The sequence below is a fragment of the Callorhinus ursinus genome, unplaced genomic scaffold (assembly GCF_003265705.2).
Source record: "Callorhinus ursinus isolate GAN/ISIS: 27379988/994484 unplaced genomic scaffold, GSC_fseal_2.0 scaffold756, whole genome shotgun sequence".
NCBI lineage: Eukaryota > Metazoa > Chordata > Mammalia > Carnivora > Otariidae > Callorhinus > Callorhinus ursinus.
In genome coordinates this window covers 1-17528 of record NW_027397811.1, presented here as the reverse complement: position 1 = coordinate 17528, position 17528 = coordinate 1, and the positions used below count along the sequence as shown (strand labels likewise).

The 17528-nt window shown below is 51.9% G+C and overlaps 1 protein-coding gene and 2 long non-coding RNA genes across 5 annotated transcripts; 1 reads left to right on the top strand and 2 right to left on the bottom strand.

Moving 5' to 3' along the window:
• Window positions 1–56: 56 nt before the first annotated feature.
• Window positions 57–2512, bottom strand: LOC112818685 (uncharacterized). Of its 2 annotated transcripts, none has more exons than XR_012377401.1 (4): window positions 2380–2512; window positions 1693–1834; window positions 1249–1410; window positions 57–1059 (listed from the first exon to the last, which is right to left on the bottom strand). It is a non-coding gene; the product is annotated as an uncharacterized lncRNA (long non-coding RNA). The 2 variants fall into 2 exon arrangements; XR_012377400.1 differs by having other exon boundaries at window positions 57–1056.
• On the top strand, window positions 1894–10507 carry LOC112818684 (amine oxidase [copper-containing] 3-like). The gene is given in 5 exon segments (XM_073890545.1): window positions 1894–2764; window positions 2767–3450; window positions 7263–7550; window positions 8262–8389; window positions 8635–10507. Coding segments are annotated over 5 exon segments (2232 nt in total). The 5' UTR covers window positions 1894–1908; the 3' UTR covers window positions 8911–10507.
• A 3523-nt stretch (window positions 10508–14030) lies between these two features.
• Window positions 14031–17447, bottom strand: LOC141372075 (uncharacterized). 2 transcript variants are annotated; one of them, XR_012377403.1, is made up of 3 exons: window positions 17072–17447; window positions 16497–16882; window positions 14031–14592 (listed from the first exon to the last, which is right to left on the bottom strand). It is a non-coding gene; the product is annotated as an uncharacterized lncRNA (long non-coding RNA). The 2 variants fall into 2 exon arrangements; XR_012377402.1 differs by having other exon boundaries at window positions 14032–14592; window positions 16497–16879; window positions 17072–17445.
• Between the last annotated feature and the right edge of the window lie 81 nt (window positions 17448–17528).

Genomic DNA, 17528 nt, shown 5'->3' with positions numbered 1-17528 from the left:
TCGGGCTCCCTGCTCGGCGGGAAGCCTGCTTCTCCCTCTCCCACTGCCCCTGCTTGTGTTCCCTCTCTCGCTATGTCTCTCTCTGTCAAATAAATAAATAAAATCTTTTAAAAAATATATTTAAAATGCTTTTTTTCCACAAAGAGCTTCTGCAGAGTCTGAAACCAGATCAGCAAGGGGGGAGTTATTATGGGATGGAGGGCCCTGCCTTTTGCACCACTTTGGAATGGGCGCCAGTACCCCTACCACATTAAAGAACAAGGGAAAGGAAAACCCTTTGAGTTTCCATATCAAAATACAGCTGAATGCAGGGCGCCGGGCTGGCTCACTGGGTGGAACAAGTGCCTCTGGATCTTGGGGTTGCGAGTTCGAGCCCCACATTGCAGAGATTACTTAAAGATACTATCTTTAAAAACAAAAACAAAACTACAGCTGGATGTATTAATGTTTCTGGATAACCTGCCTTTTTTGTTATCGATTTACCTGGTTTAACTCTCCCAGGTTCTGAGACGCCTCACTGCCTACCCGCAATTACGACCTTGCTTGAAACGGGTACCGCACAAAACTTCCTGATCCTACCTCTTCTGCCCCCCATTTTGTCCCCACCTCACACCCAATACACCAACCTTTTGGCTGTTTCCTGCCCATGTTGGGCTGTTTTGAGTTTCTTTACCTTTGCACCTTCTGTTTCCTTTGGCCGTCATGTCTTTCCTCTTTCTGTCCCACGAACGCATTCTGCCTGCAAGGTCCAACTAACGTCTTCCCAGGCAAATCTTCCTGGGCAGGTCCACGTTGGAAAGGATTCTCCCCCAGGCTCACGAGGGAAGCATGTCCCCTCCGTGGAACCCTCAGTCTCTCCTTATTCCCCTCAGGACCTGGCCGTCCAGATGAGGGTGGCCTCTTACAGGTCACCTGGCGGAGAATGGGAGGTGGCTTCGCTCTCTGCTTCTGCAACATTTCAGTGGAGGGTTTCCTGGAGTTGAGGGCTGTGGGCTGCTAAGTTAATTCCACAGCCAGTTTTCCAAGCCCCCTGACCTCAGACCTGGCCCATCAGTCCTGCTTAAAGGGGAGACAAGGGATTTCTGTTACACTCTGCACCTGCCCCCCACCGCCCCAATTTCTGACTGGCTCCCCACCCCGTCTACTCCCCTCCAGTGATCTAGGGTGCTCAGAGCCTCCCCACTGTAGATCTGGCTCAGCCCTTCAGCCTCCCAACTCCGCCCAGGTGCTTTGTGCTCTCAGCATTACTCTCCAAGCTGGAGCCCGCCGACAGGGCTCTGGCTGATGGCTGGTGAGGAGTCGGAGAGAGTGATGAGAAGCAGAGCCTGGAGGGAAGGGGGGGGACCCCACTGGAGAGGTGTGGGCAGGTGAGTTTCGCTTGCGGCCTCGCAGCCAAGAAAAAGGTTCCATCTGGAGGGTGGAGGAAGAACCCACGGACAGTCCCTTTCTGTCCCAGTTCCTTCTTCCTCTTGCCTCCCTCCAGCTGTGTTATTTCCAAAACCTACCCTTCCTCCAACTTGGTTCCCCAACCCTGACCCTGAGTGTTTGATTTGGAACAAGAGGGCAGAGGATTACATGGGCCACTTAAAGTCCAGGTTCCTACTTCAGCCCCACCTCCTGAGTTTGGCCTGACCCCTGACCCCTCCAGCTCCACCCCCACCCCCGCCCAACCATCTGCCCTTGGCTGCTTACCTTCAATGTGCCCATCATGCCTCTTGCCCAGCGGCACCTCTCAGAGAGCAGGAAACTCCAGAGACTCAAAGAGACGTCTTGCACCCAGGTCCTGTCTGTCTTTTATCTTTCTATTTCCCATTCTGCATAATGATTCAGGAGCCTAAGGACCATCCAGGAGATTTAACTATGGCTATCTTCATTATTTTGTCCCTGTGTAGTGTGCTGGTGACGGCCATGGGTGATGGCGGGAGTGAGAAAGGAGTGGAGAGGGAATGTAAACCCGGCCAGCCTCCCCGCTGCCCCTCCGTGTCCCCCAGTGCCCAGCCCGGGACACACCCCAGCCAGAGCCAGCCGTTTGCAGACCTGAGCCGAGAGGAGCTGACGGCCGTGATGAGCTTCCTGACCCGGCAGCTAGGGCCAGGCCTGGTGGATGCAGCCCAGGCCCGCCCCTCGGACAACTGCGTCTTCTCGGTGGAGCTGCACCTGCCCCCCAAGGCCGCAGCCCTGGCCCACCTGGACAGGGGGAGCCCCCCACCTGCCCGGGAGGCACTGGCCATCGTCTTCTTTGGCGGACAACCCCAGCCCAACGTGAGTGAGCTGGTGGTGGGGCCACTGCCCCGGCCCTCCTACCTGCGGGATGTGACGGTGGAGCGTCACGGGGGCCCCCTGCCCTACCACCGCCGCCCCGTGCTGATGCGAGAGTACCTGGACATAAACCAGCTGATCTTCGACAGAGAGCTGCCCCAGGCTGCTGGGCTCCTGCACCACTGCTGCTTCTATAAGCGCCAAGGACAGAACCTGGTGACGATGCCCACGGCCCCCCGAGGCTTGCAGTCAGGGGACCGGGCCGCCTGGTTTGGCCTCTACTACAACGTCTCAGGGGCTGGGTTCTTCCTGCACCCCGTGGGGTTGGAGTTGCTGGTAGACCACAAGGCTCTGGACCCTGCCCGCTGGGCCATCCAGAAGGTGTTCTTTCAAGGCCGCTACTACGAGAGTTTGGCCCAGCTGGAGGACCAGTTTGAGGCTGGCCTGGTGAACGTGGTGCTGATCCCAGACAATGGCACAGGTGGGCCCTGGTCCCTCAAGTCCCAGGGGCCCCCGGTCCGGCTCCTCCTCTGCAGGTCCATCCCCAGGGCCCCCGCTTCAGTGTCCAGGGGAGTCGAGTGACCTCCTCGTGGTGGACTTTCTCCTTTGGCCTTGGAGCTTTCAGTGGCCCCAGGATCTTTGACATCCGCTTCCGGGGAGAACGACTAGCTTATGAGATCAGCTTCCAGGAGGCCTTGGTCGTCTATGGTGGAAATTCCCCTGCAGCAATGCTGACCCGCTATATGGATGGCAGCTTTGGCATGGGCAAGTACTCCACTCCCCTGACCCGGGGGGTGGACTGCCCCTACCTGGCCACCTACGTGGACTGGCACTTCCTTCTGGAATCCCACACCCCCAAGACAATACGTGATGCCATTTGTGTGTTCGAACAGAACCAGGGCCTCCCCCTGAGGCGACACCACTCAAATTTCTACTCCCATTATTTTGGGGGCCTTGTAGAGACAGTGCTGGTGGTCAGATCTGTGTCGACCTTGCTCAATTATGACTACCTGTGGGATATGGTCTTCCATTCCAGTGGGGCCATAGAAGTCCGATTCCACGCCACCGGCTACATCAGCTCAGCATTCCTCTTTGGTGCCGCCCGAAGGTACGGGAACCAGGTTGGGGAGCACACGCTGGGCACCGTGCACACCCACAGCGCCCACTTCAAGGTGGATCTGGATGTAGGAGGTAAGACATCCCTGGGGAAGCAAGGATTCCCGCAGAGGGGGCTGAGGTCTCCATGCCTAGCTTTAAGAACTGTCACTGAAACATTAAAAATATAAAAACATATGAAGTAAAGGTGAAAGTCGGATTCCACAGAGATTTTCATCCTTAGCAGATCGGTTATTCTTGCATACTTAAAAATAAAATTCTTCCATATTTTAAAATATGGCATCTGCAATATTTAATAAATTATAACATTTGTTATATTGTATACCATCTATAAATATGACATACTGATATAAATATTTCAAATTTTTATTACCAAATTTGATTCATAACATACATATATTTTGCCACCTCTGTTTTTTCAGATAACTGCATATCATTCATGCAAGCAACAGTTACTAAATCCGTTTTCTCTTTTTTAGAGAGAGGGAGCAGGGGGAGGGGCAGAGGGAAAGAGAGAGAATCTTATGCCGGTTCTACACCAGGAACGGAGCCCAATGTGGAGCTCCGTCTCATGACTCTGAGATCATGACCTAAACTGAAATCAAGAGTCGGACGCCTAACTGACTGGCCACCCAGGCTCCCCATGAATGCATATTTGTGCCAATCACTGCATTAATGCAATTTAACAAAAGAAACAACATCCCTACTCTCAAGAGGCTTACATTCTAACAGAGGAGTGGAGAACATGTGGAGTGCCTTGAAAAATGTGTATGATAGAAACACTTTTATGTTTAACTGCTCTGTGCCTCACTTTACCCAAGTGTAAAAATGGTGTAACAGTGCATTCTTAGTAAGACTATTTGAGGATTAATGATGAGTACTTTAAGATGCTTTCTCTTTAAAAAAAAAAAAAATCTTTCTTTCTTTCAATAATCTCTACACCCAGCATGGGACTCGAACTCACAACCCCAAGATTGAGATTTGCTTGCTTTTCCGACTGAGCCAGTCTGGTGCCCCAAAAACGCTTTCTCTTTTGAAATAATTTTAGACTTAAGAAAAGTTGCAAACGTTGTCCAGTTCCCATATACCCTTCACCCAGTTCCCCCTAATGTTAACATCTTACACAACCACAGTATGGCAATCAAAACCAGGAGATTAACATTATTACAGTACTATTAACTAAACTACAGACCTTATTAGAGTTTCATTAGTTCTTTCATTAACTTTCTTTTTCTGTTCCAGGATCTAATCCAGGATCCCACACTGCATTTAGGTAACTTTTCTTCTTAGTTTCCTCCAATCTATGACAGCTCCTTAGGCTTTTCTTGTCTTTCATGACCTTGACACTAAGGAAGATTTGGGTCATTATTTTATACAGCATCTTTCAAATCTGATTTCTCTGTTATTTTCTCATGCTAAGATTGAGATTGTACTTCCTTTTTTTTGGAAAACCAGAGAAATGACATTATGCCCTTCACAGTGCATAATATCAAGGGGTACATGAGGTTGAGATGTCTTATTACCAGAGATGTTGACCTCAAGAACTTGGTTAAGATGGTGTCTTCTGGCTTTCTCCATTGCACAAGTTACTACTTTTCCAGGGCACCTGGGTGGCTCAGTCAGTTAAGTGTCTGTCTTCAGCTTGGGTCATGAGCCCAGGGTTCTGGGATCAAGCCCCACTTTGGGCTCTCTGCTCAGCAGGAAGCCTGCTTCTCCCTCTCCCTCTGTCTGTCAGTTCCCCCTGCTGTGCTCTCTCTCTCTCTCTCTGTCAAATAAATAAATAAATAAATAAATAAATAAATAAGTAAATAAAATCTTTTTTAAAAAGTTAGCATTTTTCCATTTGCAGTTAATCAATATCTTGGGGCAATTACTGTGATGCTATGCAAATATCCTATTTCTTTTCTTCTTAAATTCTTGCCCACTGATTTTTAGCATCTGTTGGTAGACTTTTTTTTTTTTTGCAAGAATTATTACTGCAATATTTCCCTACTGGTCATCTCAATTTTTTTCTTTATTCTTTATACATTGATTAATTAGAATTCTCCAAAGGAAAAGTTATCCTCCTTTTACATTGATTTATGCATGTAATTATTCATAACTGCATTGATTCATGGATATTTATTTTATCTTAAGGTTTACAACCCAGCAGTGTTATTTATTCTGTTCCTTGCACTGTTCCAATATTGGTCATTGGGAGATGCTTCCAGTTGGTTCTTGTGTCCTTTCGATATGCCTCCATCCTTTTTGGAGTGCTTCTTTCTTTTTGGCACCACAGGATGTTCCAATTTTTTTTTATTCATCTGAGAGAGAGAGACAGAGCACAAGCAGGGGGAGAGGCAGAAGGAGAGGGAGAAGCAGAATCCCCGCTGAGCAGGGAGCCCGATGCAGGGCTCAATTCCAGGACCCTGAGATCATGACCTGAGCCAAAGACAGATGCCTAACTGACTGAGCCACCCAGGCGCCCCAGGATATTCCAATTTGATCTTGTATTTTCCCTGCTCCAGCCCTGGAACCCAACCCCCTCTCCAAGGAGCTCTGGTTCCTTTTTACTGGAGGATACTCTTTAGAAACCAAGCCCAGGGTACCAGGAGTGCTCATTAGCAATGGGACATCATTGCTTTTAGGCTCACTCATTGGACTTAACTAGAAAAGATGCATATGTATTCCACCTGACACACACATCTCTCTTTATCTCTGTACCTAAGTGAGGACGTCTCTTCAAACTCTTTGAACCGTGCCTGACAAGTAGTGAGAAGTATTAGCCATTGTTGCTGTCATTGTTGTCCATATGAGCCCACTGTGTGGATGTTCCGGAAAGAACTGTTGGCCTTTAATTGTCACCTATGGGTAGAAACCCTGGGGTGTGGACGGAGGGTCAGTGAATCCACAAAAGGAAAGCGGGAGTCTGCTTCATCAGTCTCTGCTCTCTGCTTTGGCTTGTGTTCGTTTATTGCTCTTTGGTCTCAGATCCCTTAAGTTGACTCCTAATAGGGTACCTAGTGAGATTCTGATAAAAATCATTCAAAATTCCCAGAGTTCAAGGAACAGACCGTGCCTTTGGCCCTGTTCTTAATTCCTTGCCAAACCCCAGATGATAGGAAGCACCACGAAGCTCCGGCAGCATCGGGCCCTGGCTCCGATTTTCCTTCCCTCTGGCCTGCACCACTGCTGTCTGCATGGGGTGTGCCCCCTCAATGTGGCTCTCCTGTGTGTGCCGCTGTGTGGGCAGTGCAGACCCCAGAGTAAGACTGGGGTCGCCAGCACCACCGTCATGGTAACCACATACCCTTGGTGACAAGCCAGAGCACGTTACTTAAATTCTCTAAGCCTTAAATTAAGCCTAAACTTAAATTCTCAATGGGCACAGGTGTAGTTCCTCCTTTATAAGGCTGCAGTGCAAGTAAAGCCTCAGTGCCCTGCGGTGCAGAGCTCCTTGAGGAGGAGTGAAGGTGAGCAACCACTGTTCCTATGTTCATGATAAGGCAGTTCTGGTGACGCTATAGGGCTTCACACATGAGGCATAGGGTCAGAAGGAATCTGACTGCACATTGCCTGCTAGGCTGCTCCAACTTCAGGTCAACCATCCTCCCTTGCAGGCCCTCAAAGGGAGGACGTCAGTGGAGGCCCAGTCACAAGGCATCCAGCATTATTACCAAAGATGACATTAGGCAGAAAGACCTTCTCCAAATCTCTGGGTCAGGGCTATCTTGGGTGGAGGGAAGGGAAGCAGGGACACACTCCATTCTGGGTTTCTCCTTGGCCCCACTCTGAAGCGGTGAGTGGCGGGGCAGGGACAGAGTCCAGAGGGGACAGGGCAGCTGCATTACCAGCCCTCCCTCCCCCCACCTGCCTCCACCCCACCCCACCCCCCGCCCGCCCCGCAGGACTGGAGAACTGGGTCTGGGCTGAGGACATGACCTATGTCCCCACGGCGGTACCCTGGAGCCCCGAGCACCAGATGCAGAGGCTGCAGGTGACCCGGAAGCTGCTGGAGACCGAGGAGCAGGCCGCCTTCCCCCTGGGAGGCGCCCTCCCCCACTACGTGTACCTGGCCAGCAACCACAGCAACAAGTGGGGTCACCCGCGGGGCTACCGCATCCAGCTGCTCAGCTTTGCTGGGGAGCCGCTGCCGCAGAACAGCTCCTTGGAGAGAGCCTTCAGCTGGGGGAGGTGAGTGGCGGGTGTCAGCACTGGAGGAGGTGGACCATAAGAAGGGCCCATGTTGCTGAGAAGCTACTTGGCCCCAATCTCCCGTGGGTGTGCATGCACACACACAATCACACACACACACATTCCTGAGGCCACAATCTTAACACTACTCCAAATGAAGCCTACTGGATGGACGCATAGATGGAGAACTCCATGCTGACTCAAATATAATAAGATGTTGAAGGTGGAATCTAGGTTGTGGGTTCATGGGTGTTCACTGGGCCATTCTTTCAACTTTTCTGCACGTTTAAAATGTTCACAATAAAAGTTGGAGGAGAAAACAAAGAGTAAGAGAGGAACACGGATCTGAGGGAACATGCCCTAACATCCAGGCATTTGACATCCTGGAATGGACTGAAGATGGGAATCAGGCCACATCTACACACATGCGTCCACGGTGCGGGCTCAGATCTGGATGGACGTGTGAGGATGACATTCCTATCTGAGGTCTGAACAGTGGGCCGGTGGACGTTGGTAATACAGGATATGGAACAAACTCAGGAACTCTATGGGACAGAGAGACAGAAAGAGAACAAGTGTACAGAGAATGAAAATGAGGCTCGACACCGCGAGACCTTTGTGCTCATTTCCCCTTTGTGTTCCCTCTTCAGTGCAGCTTCGGGCAGTAGGACAGCTTGGTGACCTCGTGATCGAATCCAAATCTCCTATGGGGTACCATCTGGCGGTGACCCAGCGGAAGGAGGCGGAGCGAAGCAGCACCAGCATCTACAATCTGAACGACCCTTGGACTCCCACCGTGGACTTCGCTGACTTCATCAACAATGAGACCATTGCTGGAGAGGTCCATTGACCGTGGAGGGGGTGGAAGCAAGAGGGGGAGGCAAAGGAAGCAAGGATGAGCCACCTTGTTCACTCCTAAAGCCACATTCCTTGGGGGTCTTTAGGACCTACCAAGAAAGAAAGCTTTGTGATTTCATATTCTTCCTGGGCTGGCAAGGGGAATCCTCACACCCGAGGCTGCTGGAGGAGGCGGGCCTGTCCCTCACAAAGCCAGGCCTCAGGACCCTCTTTTTTCTCCCCTGCCAGGACTTGGTGGCCTGGGTGACGGCTGGTTTCCTGCACATCCCACACGCAGAAGACGTTCCCAACACGGTGACGGTGGGGAATGGTGTGGGCTTCTTCCTCCGACCCTACAACTTCTTTGACCAGGACCCCTCCTTCGAGTCTGCGGACTCGGTCTATTTCCGGGAGGACCAGGGTGCCGGGGCCTGCGAGGCCAACCCCCTGGCTTGCCTTCCCCAGGCTGCTGCCTGTGCCCCAGACCTCCCTGCCTTCTCCCATGGGGGCTTCTCTCACAACTAGGGGGTCCCCGGGGCGGGAAATATGGTCAGGGGCCCCAGGGCCAGGGTGCGTGGGGAGGGGAGCGGTAGGTGCTGGGCCAGGCGGCCTGGCGCCCTCTTCTCTTCCTTCCTTCCAGCCCAAGGCTCCCTGCCTCCCCTTCTCCCCAGGCCCCCTCTCTGTCGCCCTCCCTGACACCCCCTCCCTGCTGGGAGCATCCTGAGCCTGTGATGCCTGGCACTGGGGGAGGGGCAGAGACATGACTCAGCTTTGTTGACCCCAGACCTGCTGGGTTCCCGTCCCACAGAGAAGAATGGCCAGCTGAAGCCCGGACTGATGGCCAAGCTTTTCCCAGAAGACTCCTGTTTTTTTGTGGTTTTGTTTTGTTTTTTTTTTTGCTTTCCGGCTTTCCCCTGTTGTTTTTCAACCCATCTCCTGAGCCTCCTCAGTTCCTTCCTCGGAAGGTGAGGATGGTGTTGCGGCGCTGGGGCTAGTCCCCTAGACGCTCCAGGGCAGGGCTCCTGCCAGGCCTACGCCTCCACGGAGGAGCTAGAAGGGGGTCCTTAGCCCACATTCCTCTTACCCAACTTCTCCTCTCCCTCTTCCTTCCCTTGCCTACTTCCGCCTCCTCCTGTCGCCACCTGCTCTTACAGCCTCGGATTTCCCTCCCAGGCCTGAGAGGATATGCCTCTGTCCCGATGCTCCCCTCGTCTTCATTTCTAATTTAGGTCTCCTCTCCCGGCTCTCTGCCCATGGAAGTCTCAAAATGCAAGGGACCTCTGGTTTGAGAGGACAATCCCTGTCTGTCCCCCTGTGTCTGTCACAGACTAGAGTAGGAGTTGTCCCCACCCCTGTCCCGGGGCAGGCTGTAATTCCCGCAAGTCCCCTCGGCCGCTTTGTATTCGCCTGCTTTGCACTTTCTGGCAAAGGACGGTCTCACGGCAGCCTCTCAAGTTAGCATCTGAGGCGGACCTGTGGGTACCGGGGTGATGAGGGGCGGTCATCTGGGCCAGGCGTGTGTGTGACCAGTGAGCGCACAGACTCCGCAGCAGCGGACACGGACAGCAGGGGGGCGCCAACGGTGGGAAGCTCTGAGACCTTGGAACTCCAGTGGCCACCACTTGTGGCCACGCAAATGAGCTGGGGGCTGGCTCCCACCATGCTGTCTCTCAGGGGCTCTGGGTGAGGGGCGGGTGCGCCCATGGTGAGAGATTGGAACTACAGGCACATCCTTTCCTCGAGGATTGGTTAACTGAACTCCTACGCAGCCTTATAATGCAGGGCTGTGCAGCTCCAGCTAGTACTGGAGTCCTAGAGTACTCGAGTACTAGTACTCGAGTACTCTGTGTGTACTAATAGGGAAAGATCTTCGAGTGAAAACGGCAAGGCACGGAAGTGTGTGTGGTGCGCTTTGCCTTTGTGTGGTAGAAAGGGGGAAACTATACATATTTACTATATATGCATATCCAGAAGAAACCAGTGATACTGGTTGCTTTTGGGGAAGGGTGGGGAAAGAGGAAGGAGGAGACTTAGCACTCCATACCCTTTTGTGTGTTTTGAAATTTGAGCCATGTGACTGTATTACCTATTCAAAATAAATAAAAAATGGGCCCAAACAGGACCTGACTTGTTGGTTGGTTGGTTGGTTTGCTACTGACAAGTCTTTTAAGAAGGGGTGAGGGTAGGGGTAAAGTAAAGTGAATGAATATGGACCCAGGGACTCGATTTGGTCGGTCTCTGAGACCCAGAGAAATGGATGTGGCCTCTGGTGGATAACTCCTGTGCGCTTCTCTTGCCTGTCCAGCCCTGAAGACAATCTTAAGCCTCGGTCGTGCTCTCTCTCTCTCTCCCTGTCTCCATCTCTGTCCCTCTCTTGTTTCCTCTCTGTGTCTCTTAAAAGAGGGGACAATGGGAAGCAATGGAGAGAGGTGACTTCTGCCTGCTGAGAGCCTGGGCCGGGTTCATTTATGGCACTGCCTGAGCTGGAAGCCGGAGTGACAGAACACGGAGATTGAGGGCGAGAAGCCACTGAAGCCTGGGACAGAGGAGAAAAGCCATGGATGCTAAGGCCAACCGTGACTCCGATACGGACCTTGTACTTCCTCTCTCCCTGACCTGAGTACTTTCTCTATCACGAGCAGATCGGTTTTCCACCTTGTATGGCTCCTTCTTATGACCAGCCGCACGGCGGTCAGTGCTGGGGGAAAGGGAAGGCGGGAATGCTGGTGTCCGCCCCTCCCCCCAGCCCATCACACTCACGTGAATCTCATGACCTTGAAACCCACGTCCACACCAAAGAACATGAGTGTTTGTACGCGGTCATATGTGTGAGTGGGTGTGAATGCTCACCAGCTTGTGTGTGTGGTTGTGTCTTTACATTTCCTCACAGGGGTGACACCACATGTTCCAGCCTCAAATGAGAGGAGGCAGGAGGGACATGTGGATCATTAGAACGCCTGCCCAGCTGGGGTCAGAAGGGCCGCGGGGTGGATTCCCAGCCCCCTACCCAAACCTAGTCTCTTCCTTAGACCACTGAGGCTAGCTTAGAATGTTGGCCTCACATTTGTGATCCAGTGATAGGAGTGAATACTTACCAAGCATGTTAAGTTCTGAAGGAACCAGTGCCCCCAAAGCTAAAATCTTTAGGACATGGGCCCCTTGCCCTAACAGGAGCTGGACAAGGAGAGCCTGAGGCTTAGCTCAGAGGGCATAGCTGGGACTTCTCTAGGAATGTAGACACTAGAACGTTCTGGAAGGAGCACAACATGTGTTCTCCTGCCTCTGCTCTCCTCCTGCAGCCCCTGGGAAGGGCTCCAGCTCCAAGTGCAAGAGGATTCCTTCATACATCCAACAAAGATTTATAGTGCGCCTTCTAAGGGCCAGGCACATGCGAGGCACTAGGATGCGTTAGTGAATAAGACGCACAATTTTTGTCCTCGGAGGAGGGAGGCTAGGAAAGGAGAGTTGCAGTCAGGACTGCAGGGAGGAGAGAGGAGGACAAGAGCAGGGGCTCCTGACTCAAACTTAGGGACTGTGGAAGGCTTCCTGTGGGACACGATGTCTAAACTTGGGACAAGGAGGACAAGGGAGAGAATTTTCCAGGCTGGGGAAACAGCGTGATCAAAGGCCAGGAGGTGACAAAGCGGCACCATCCAAGTACTTAAGTTCATTGATAGGCATATGGGCTCTAAGGAAGCCTGGAGGGACAAGCAGGGGACAGACGAAGCGTGTTCTTGTAAGCCACGGTTACCCTAAAGAAAAATGCAGAGTCATGAAAGGATTTGGGGCAAGGAGTGACAAGAGTCAGATTTGCCTTTCAGGACATTCCCTTTGGCCCAGCTACAAAGAATGGAGCTGACAGAAGACCTGGCCATGGGCAGTGAGTCAGAAGTAAGAAATGGTGGTGGCCTGAACTGTGGCAGGGCCCCCCCGGCAGACTCCTGTGGAGAGTCTGGCCCCATGAGGCCCTGTTTCAGAGCACCCCGATCAGAACCCCACATCTGGATGCCTTTCTCCTCCCACCTTCTGCCGAGCTTGCTGGGAAAATGAGGTGGGATCTCTGGCCCCTGACTGGTCTTTCTCCCAGCAGCCCATTACCTCCTGAATGGAAGAGTTATTATAGTTCAATTAACGGATCGCTTGGGAAAGTCAGTTGCTGAAGAAAAAATCCCACCCAACAATCAGGCTCTTCTGAAGTCGGTGTGGTTATGCGATAATTGGTTAGATCATCCTTGTAGACTTCATATGGTACAAAGTGGGTCTGAAAAAAATTAAACCCCTATAAAAGAGAAAGTACCTGGCGCCCCCCTGACGGCTTCTTTGACTGGATTTGGCGATGAGGATGGACTCATTAATTCCACAGCCTCTTTACCTGGTTAAGGGGGAACCCCACCCTTCGGGCTCCTTCCAGAAGGTTCTCCTTCAGTTATCCGCTCCTCCGCTTGTATTTTCCCTCTCTGCCTCTTGACTGGCTCTTCTCGACTCTCATCTTGCCAAGCCTTCCCCGGGGACCCTGCATCTCCCGGGCGGGGGTCTTCTCTCCGCCTGTGCCTTCACAAAAACACCTTCCTCCAAGGAGTGCCCCACCCCCATCACTCCTCCACCCGCTGCCCTCCCTCTGCTGGCCCACATCCACAGACGCTGCCCCAACAAAGGTCACCAGTGACTTCTAATCAATGGGCCTTTCCGGGCACCTACCTTCTGGACCTCTCAGTGACATTTGACAACACTGCCTACCCCCTTCTTGAAATTCTCTCCTGTCTTGACTTCCCCACATTCTGACCTTCCTTGTCCGTATTTGCTGCTTCACAATCTTCCACGATGGCTCCTTTACCTCTGCGCCCCCCCCACCAGCCCACATAGCCCCAAACCTTGGCATTTTCCAGGACTCTGTCTTGGGTCTCCTCTCTTCTCTGTCCAGAAGTCCCCCCCAGGTGATCTCAGCCTCTCTTACTTGAACTGCTAATACTTGTTGTTGGCCCAAATCTGGATTTCTAGCTTAAAACACCTCTCCTACGCCCAAGACCCATAGAGCCAATGGCCCTATTTCTAGGCATCTATACAGGGACTTCCCATGAGCACCTCAAACTCAACCTTGTTGGTTCTCCCTTAAACTTGCTGCTCTTCAGGTACATCCTTTCTGGAAAAAAGCCCATCAGGTCACAGGAAACCTTTGTGTCACCTAAGACACTGTGCTCATTCTCACCTACCCACACCCAGTCAGGCACCTGGCCCCATCACCTCTGCCCTTAAACATCTCAGACTCATGCCTTCTCCTCTGTCCTCGAGGTCGCTGGCCTCACCCTGGCCCTCTGCCTCTAGTCTGTCCCATACCCAAGCATCCACCCATACCCACGCCATAGCCAGAGCTGTCCCCCTACAATGCAGATCCAAGAGGAGCTTGACCTGTGAGGGACCAGGTGGGCCCAGCCGACCGCTCAAGGCCTCTGGGGTGGCAGCTCTGCTCAGATACCATGTTCTGGGGCCCAGTCTTCAGCCTGCAGGCTGGGGGTGGACCCTGGCTCCCAGGGATCAACTCATCCCATTCATAGAGGCCGGGGCCACGTTTATTCAAAGGGAAATATGTCCTAATGAGAGGAGCAGCGTGCGTGTTCCTGTCTCCTGAGTAATTCTCCAAAAAGGGACACTTCCCGCAAGTTTTTAGGGTATTTGGGCCTGACGGTTGGGAAGATTTGAATGAAACGATATCAGAGGGCATAATGTGACAGCAAGACACGTAGAGAAGGTGGTCAGGGGTGGCCTCTCTTATATACCAGCTTCCCCACCAGCCAAGGCAAAGGGTTCTCCCCCAGTGGTGACCCACCTCCCCATGTGAGAGCCTGGCGATACCTTACTGGAGTGAACGTTGACCTCTGCTTGGCAACACTGGTTAGAGAAATGGGAGCCATCATAACAGTGTGTTCTTAGCTGGGAGCTGAGACAGTAACTCCCCAAAGAGCCCGGACTCGAGTTCCCCGGCTGGCACACTGCCTTGTGGCCAGGGCTAGGTCTCGGCGTTAGATCCTGGTCCATCTTAGGCAACCCTCTCAGGTCCCCTCCCTCTTCGGGAGCTTTGTACTGTCACTCAATAAACTTTACTATCACTCAAGAAACTTTGCTTTGCTGCCCACCACTTTTCATCTGGTTTACCTCTTCATTCTTCAAAGCGGCGTGACCAAGAACTGTGGTCACCGAAGGAAAAAAATCCTGTAAGTCCAGCAGAAAAATAAATGTTTTATCTTTGTATGTAGGACAAAAAATATGAATAAGCAATTAGCAAAAGATATACAAATAGCCAATGAACATATGAAAAGATATTCAATCTCTCTAGTAATATAGTAAATACAAAATAATAACGAGATACTATTTTTTTACATGAATATTGTCAAAAGAATTTTAAGATTGACAGTATCTGGTGCCCGGGTGGCTCAGTCAGTTAAAGCGTCTGCCTTTGGCTCAGGTCATGACCCCAGGGTCCTGGGATCAAGCCCCGTATCAGGCTCCCTGCTCAGGGGGGAGCCTGCCTCTCCCTCTCCCGCTACCCCCTGCTTGGGTGTGCTCTCTCTCTCTATTAAATAAATAAATAAAATCTTAAAAAAAGAAAAAAGATTGACAGTATCTTGTAATGCCAGTGGTTAAAAAAAAAAAAAAAGATTCTGGTTCTTCTTACTCTAAATGTCACACAGCCCGTTTCCAATGACCCCCTTCTTGCCTTCGTGGTCGTAAGCTATTGTCCCTGTCCTGACTGCAAGAAATTCTCCAGTCCCTTGTCTCCATGTTACTGCTCAGTGGATGGGAGCCCTGGATGCGGATTCTGCTCCCCAACCCTCAGGGGTAGGGATTGAATGTCATGTTTCTTTATGTTTCTATATCAGGTAACAAGCTCAGTGCCCTGGTACCTGGTTCGCGGGAAATTGAATAACAGGCATGATTTGGGGGCTGCTCATCTTCAGGGTTAGGGAAGACTCTGTAGTCTGGGATTTGGGGGTGGTGGTCAGCTAGTCTTCAGGTGACAGCCGTCACGGCTATCAGGTTCACTTTCTGCGGCCCTGAGGCCAGCCTCGCTAGGGTGGTGATGGGAGGGGGGACCTGCCCTGGGCGTTGACCCACACCCACTTTCTCCTGTGCCAAAGCCCTATTCCCTCCTTTTCCTCTCACCCCACAGTAGCCCTGGATGACCCACGGGGTACTGGTTAAAGGGCTCGTTTCTGCGTCCCTCGGACCTGAGGGACGAAAGGGAAGTACATTTGTCACAGTATATTCCTTTATGTTTTCTAGATTGTTTACCAAACATTCTGTGTTTGTTCATCAAAGTGTTTTCAGAACATTTTTAAAATTAGAAATATTTAAAATGCTGGGGCGCCTGGGTGGCTCAGTCAGTTAAGCGTCTGCCTTCGGCTCAGGTCATGGTCCCAGGGTCCTGGGATCGAGTCCCGCGTCGGGCTCCCTGCTCGGCGGGAAGCCTGCTTCTCCCTCTCCCACTGCCCCTGCTTGTGTTCCCTCTCTCGCTATGTCTCTCTCTGTCAAATAAATAAATAAAATCTTTTAAAAAATATATTTAAAATGCTTTTTTTCCACAAAGAGCTTCTGCAGAGTCTGAAACCAGATCAGCAAGGGGGGAGTTATTATGGGATGGAGGGCCCTGCCTTTTGCACCACTTTGGAATGGGCGCCAGTACCCCTACCACATTAAAGAACAAGGGAAAGGAAAACCCTTTGAGTTTCCATATCAAAATACAGCTGAATGCAGGGCGCCGGGCTGGCTCACTGGGTGGAACAAGTGCCTCTGGATCTTGGGGTTGCGAGTTCGAGCCCCACATTGCAGAGATTACTTAAAGATACTATCTTTAAAAACAAAAACAAAACTACAGCTGGATGTATTAATGTTTCTGGATAACCTGCCTTTTTTGTTATCGATTTACCTGGTTTAACTCTCCCAGGTTCTGAGACGCCTCACTGCCTACCCGCAATTACGACCTTGCTTGAAACGGGTACCGCACAAAACTTCCTGATCCTACCTCTTCTGCCCCCCATTTTGTCCCCACCTCACACCCAATACACCAACCTTTTGGCTGTTTCCTGCCCATGTTGGGCTGTTTTGAGTTTCTTTACCTTTGCACCTTCTGTTTCCTTTGGCCGTCATGTCTTTCCTCTTTCTGTCCCACGAACGCATTCTGCCTGCAAGGTCCAACTAACGTCTTCCCAGGCAAATCTTCCTGGGCAGGTCCACGTTGGAAAGGATTCTCCCCCAGGCTCACGAGGGAAGCATGTCCCCTCCGTGGAACCCTCAGTCTCTCCTTATTCCCCTCAGGACCTGGCCGTCCAGATGAGGGTGGCCTCTTACAGGTCACCTGGCGGAGAATGGGAGGTGGCTTCGCTCTCTGCTTCTGCAACATTTCAGTGGAGGGTTTCCTGGAGTTGAGGGCTGTGGGCTGCTAAGTTAATTCCACAGCCAGTTTTCCAAGCCCCCTGACCTCAGACCTGGCCCATCAGTCCTGCTTAAAGGGGAGACAAGGGATTTCTGTTACACTCTGCACCTGCCCCCCACCGCCCCAATTTCTGACTGGCTCCCCACCCCGTCTACTCCCCTCCAGTGATCTAGGGTGCTCAGAGCCTCCCCACTGTAGATCTGGCTCAGCCCTTCAGCCTCCCAACTCCGCCCAGGTGCTTTGTGCTCTCAGCATTACTCTCCAAGCTGGAGCCCGCCGACAGGGCTCTGGCTGATGGCTGGTGAGGAGTCGGAGAGAGTGATGAGAAGCAGAGCCTGGAGGGAAGGGGGGGGACCCCACTGGAGAGGTGTGGGCAGGTGAGTTTCGCTTGCGGCCTCGCAGCCAAGAAAAAGGTTCCATCTGGAGGGTGGAGGAAGAACCCACGGACAGTCCCTTTCTGTCCCAGTTCCTTCTTCCTCTTGCCTCCCTCCAGCTGTGTTATTTCCAAAACCTACCCTTCCTCCAACTTGGTTCCCCAACCCTGACCCTGAGTGTTTGATTTGGAACAAGAGGGCAGAGGATTACATGGGCCACTTAAAGTCCAGGTTCCTACTTCAGCCCCACCTCCTGAGTTTGGCCTGACCCCTGACCCCTCCAGCTCCACCCCCACCCCCGCCCAACCATCTGCCCTTGGCTGCTTACCTTCAATGTGCCC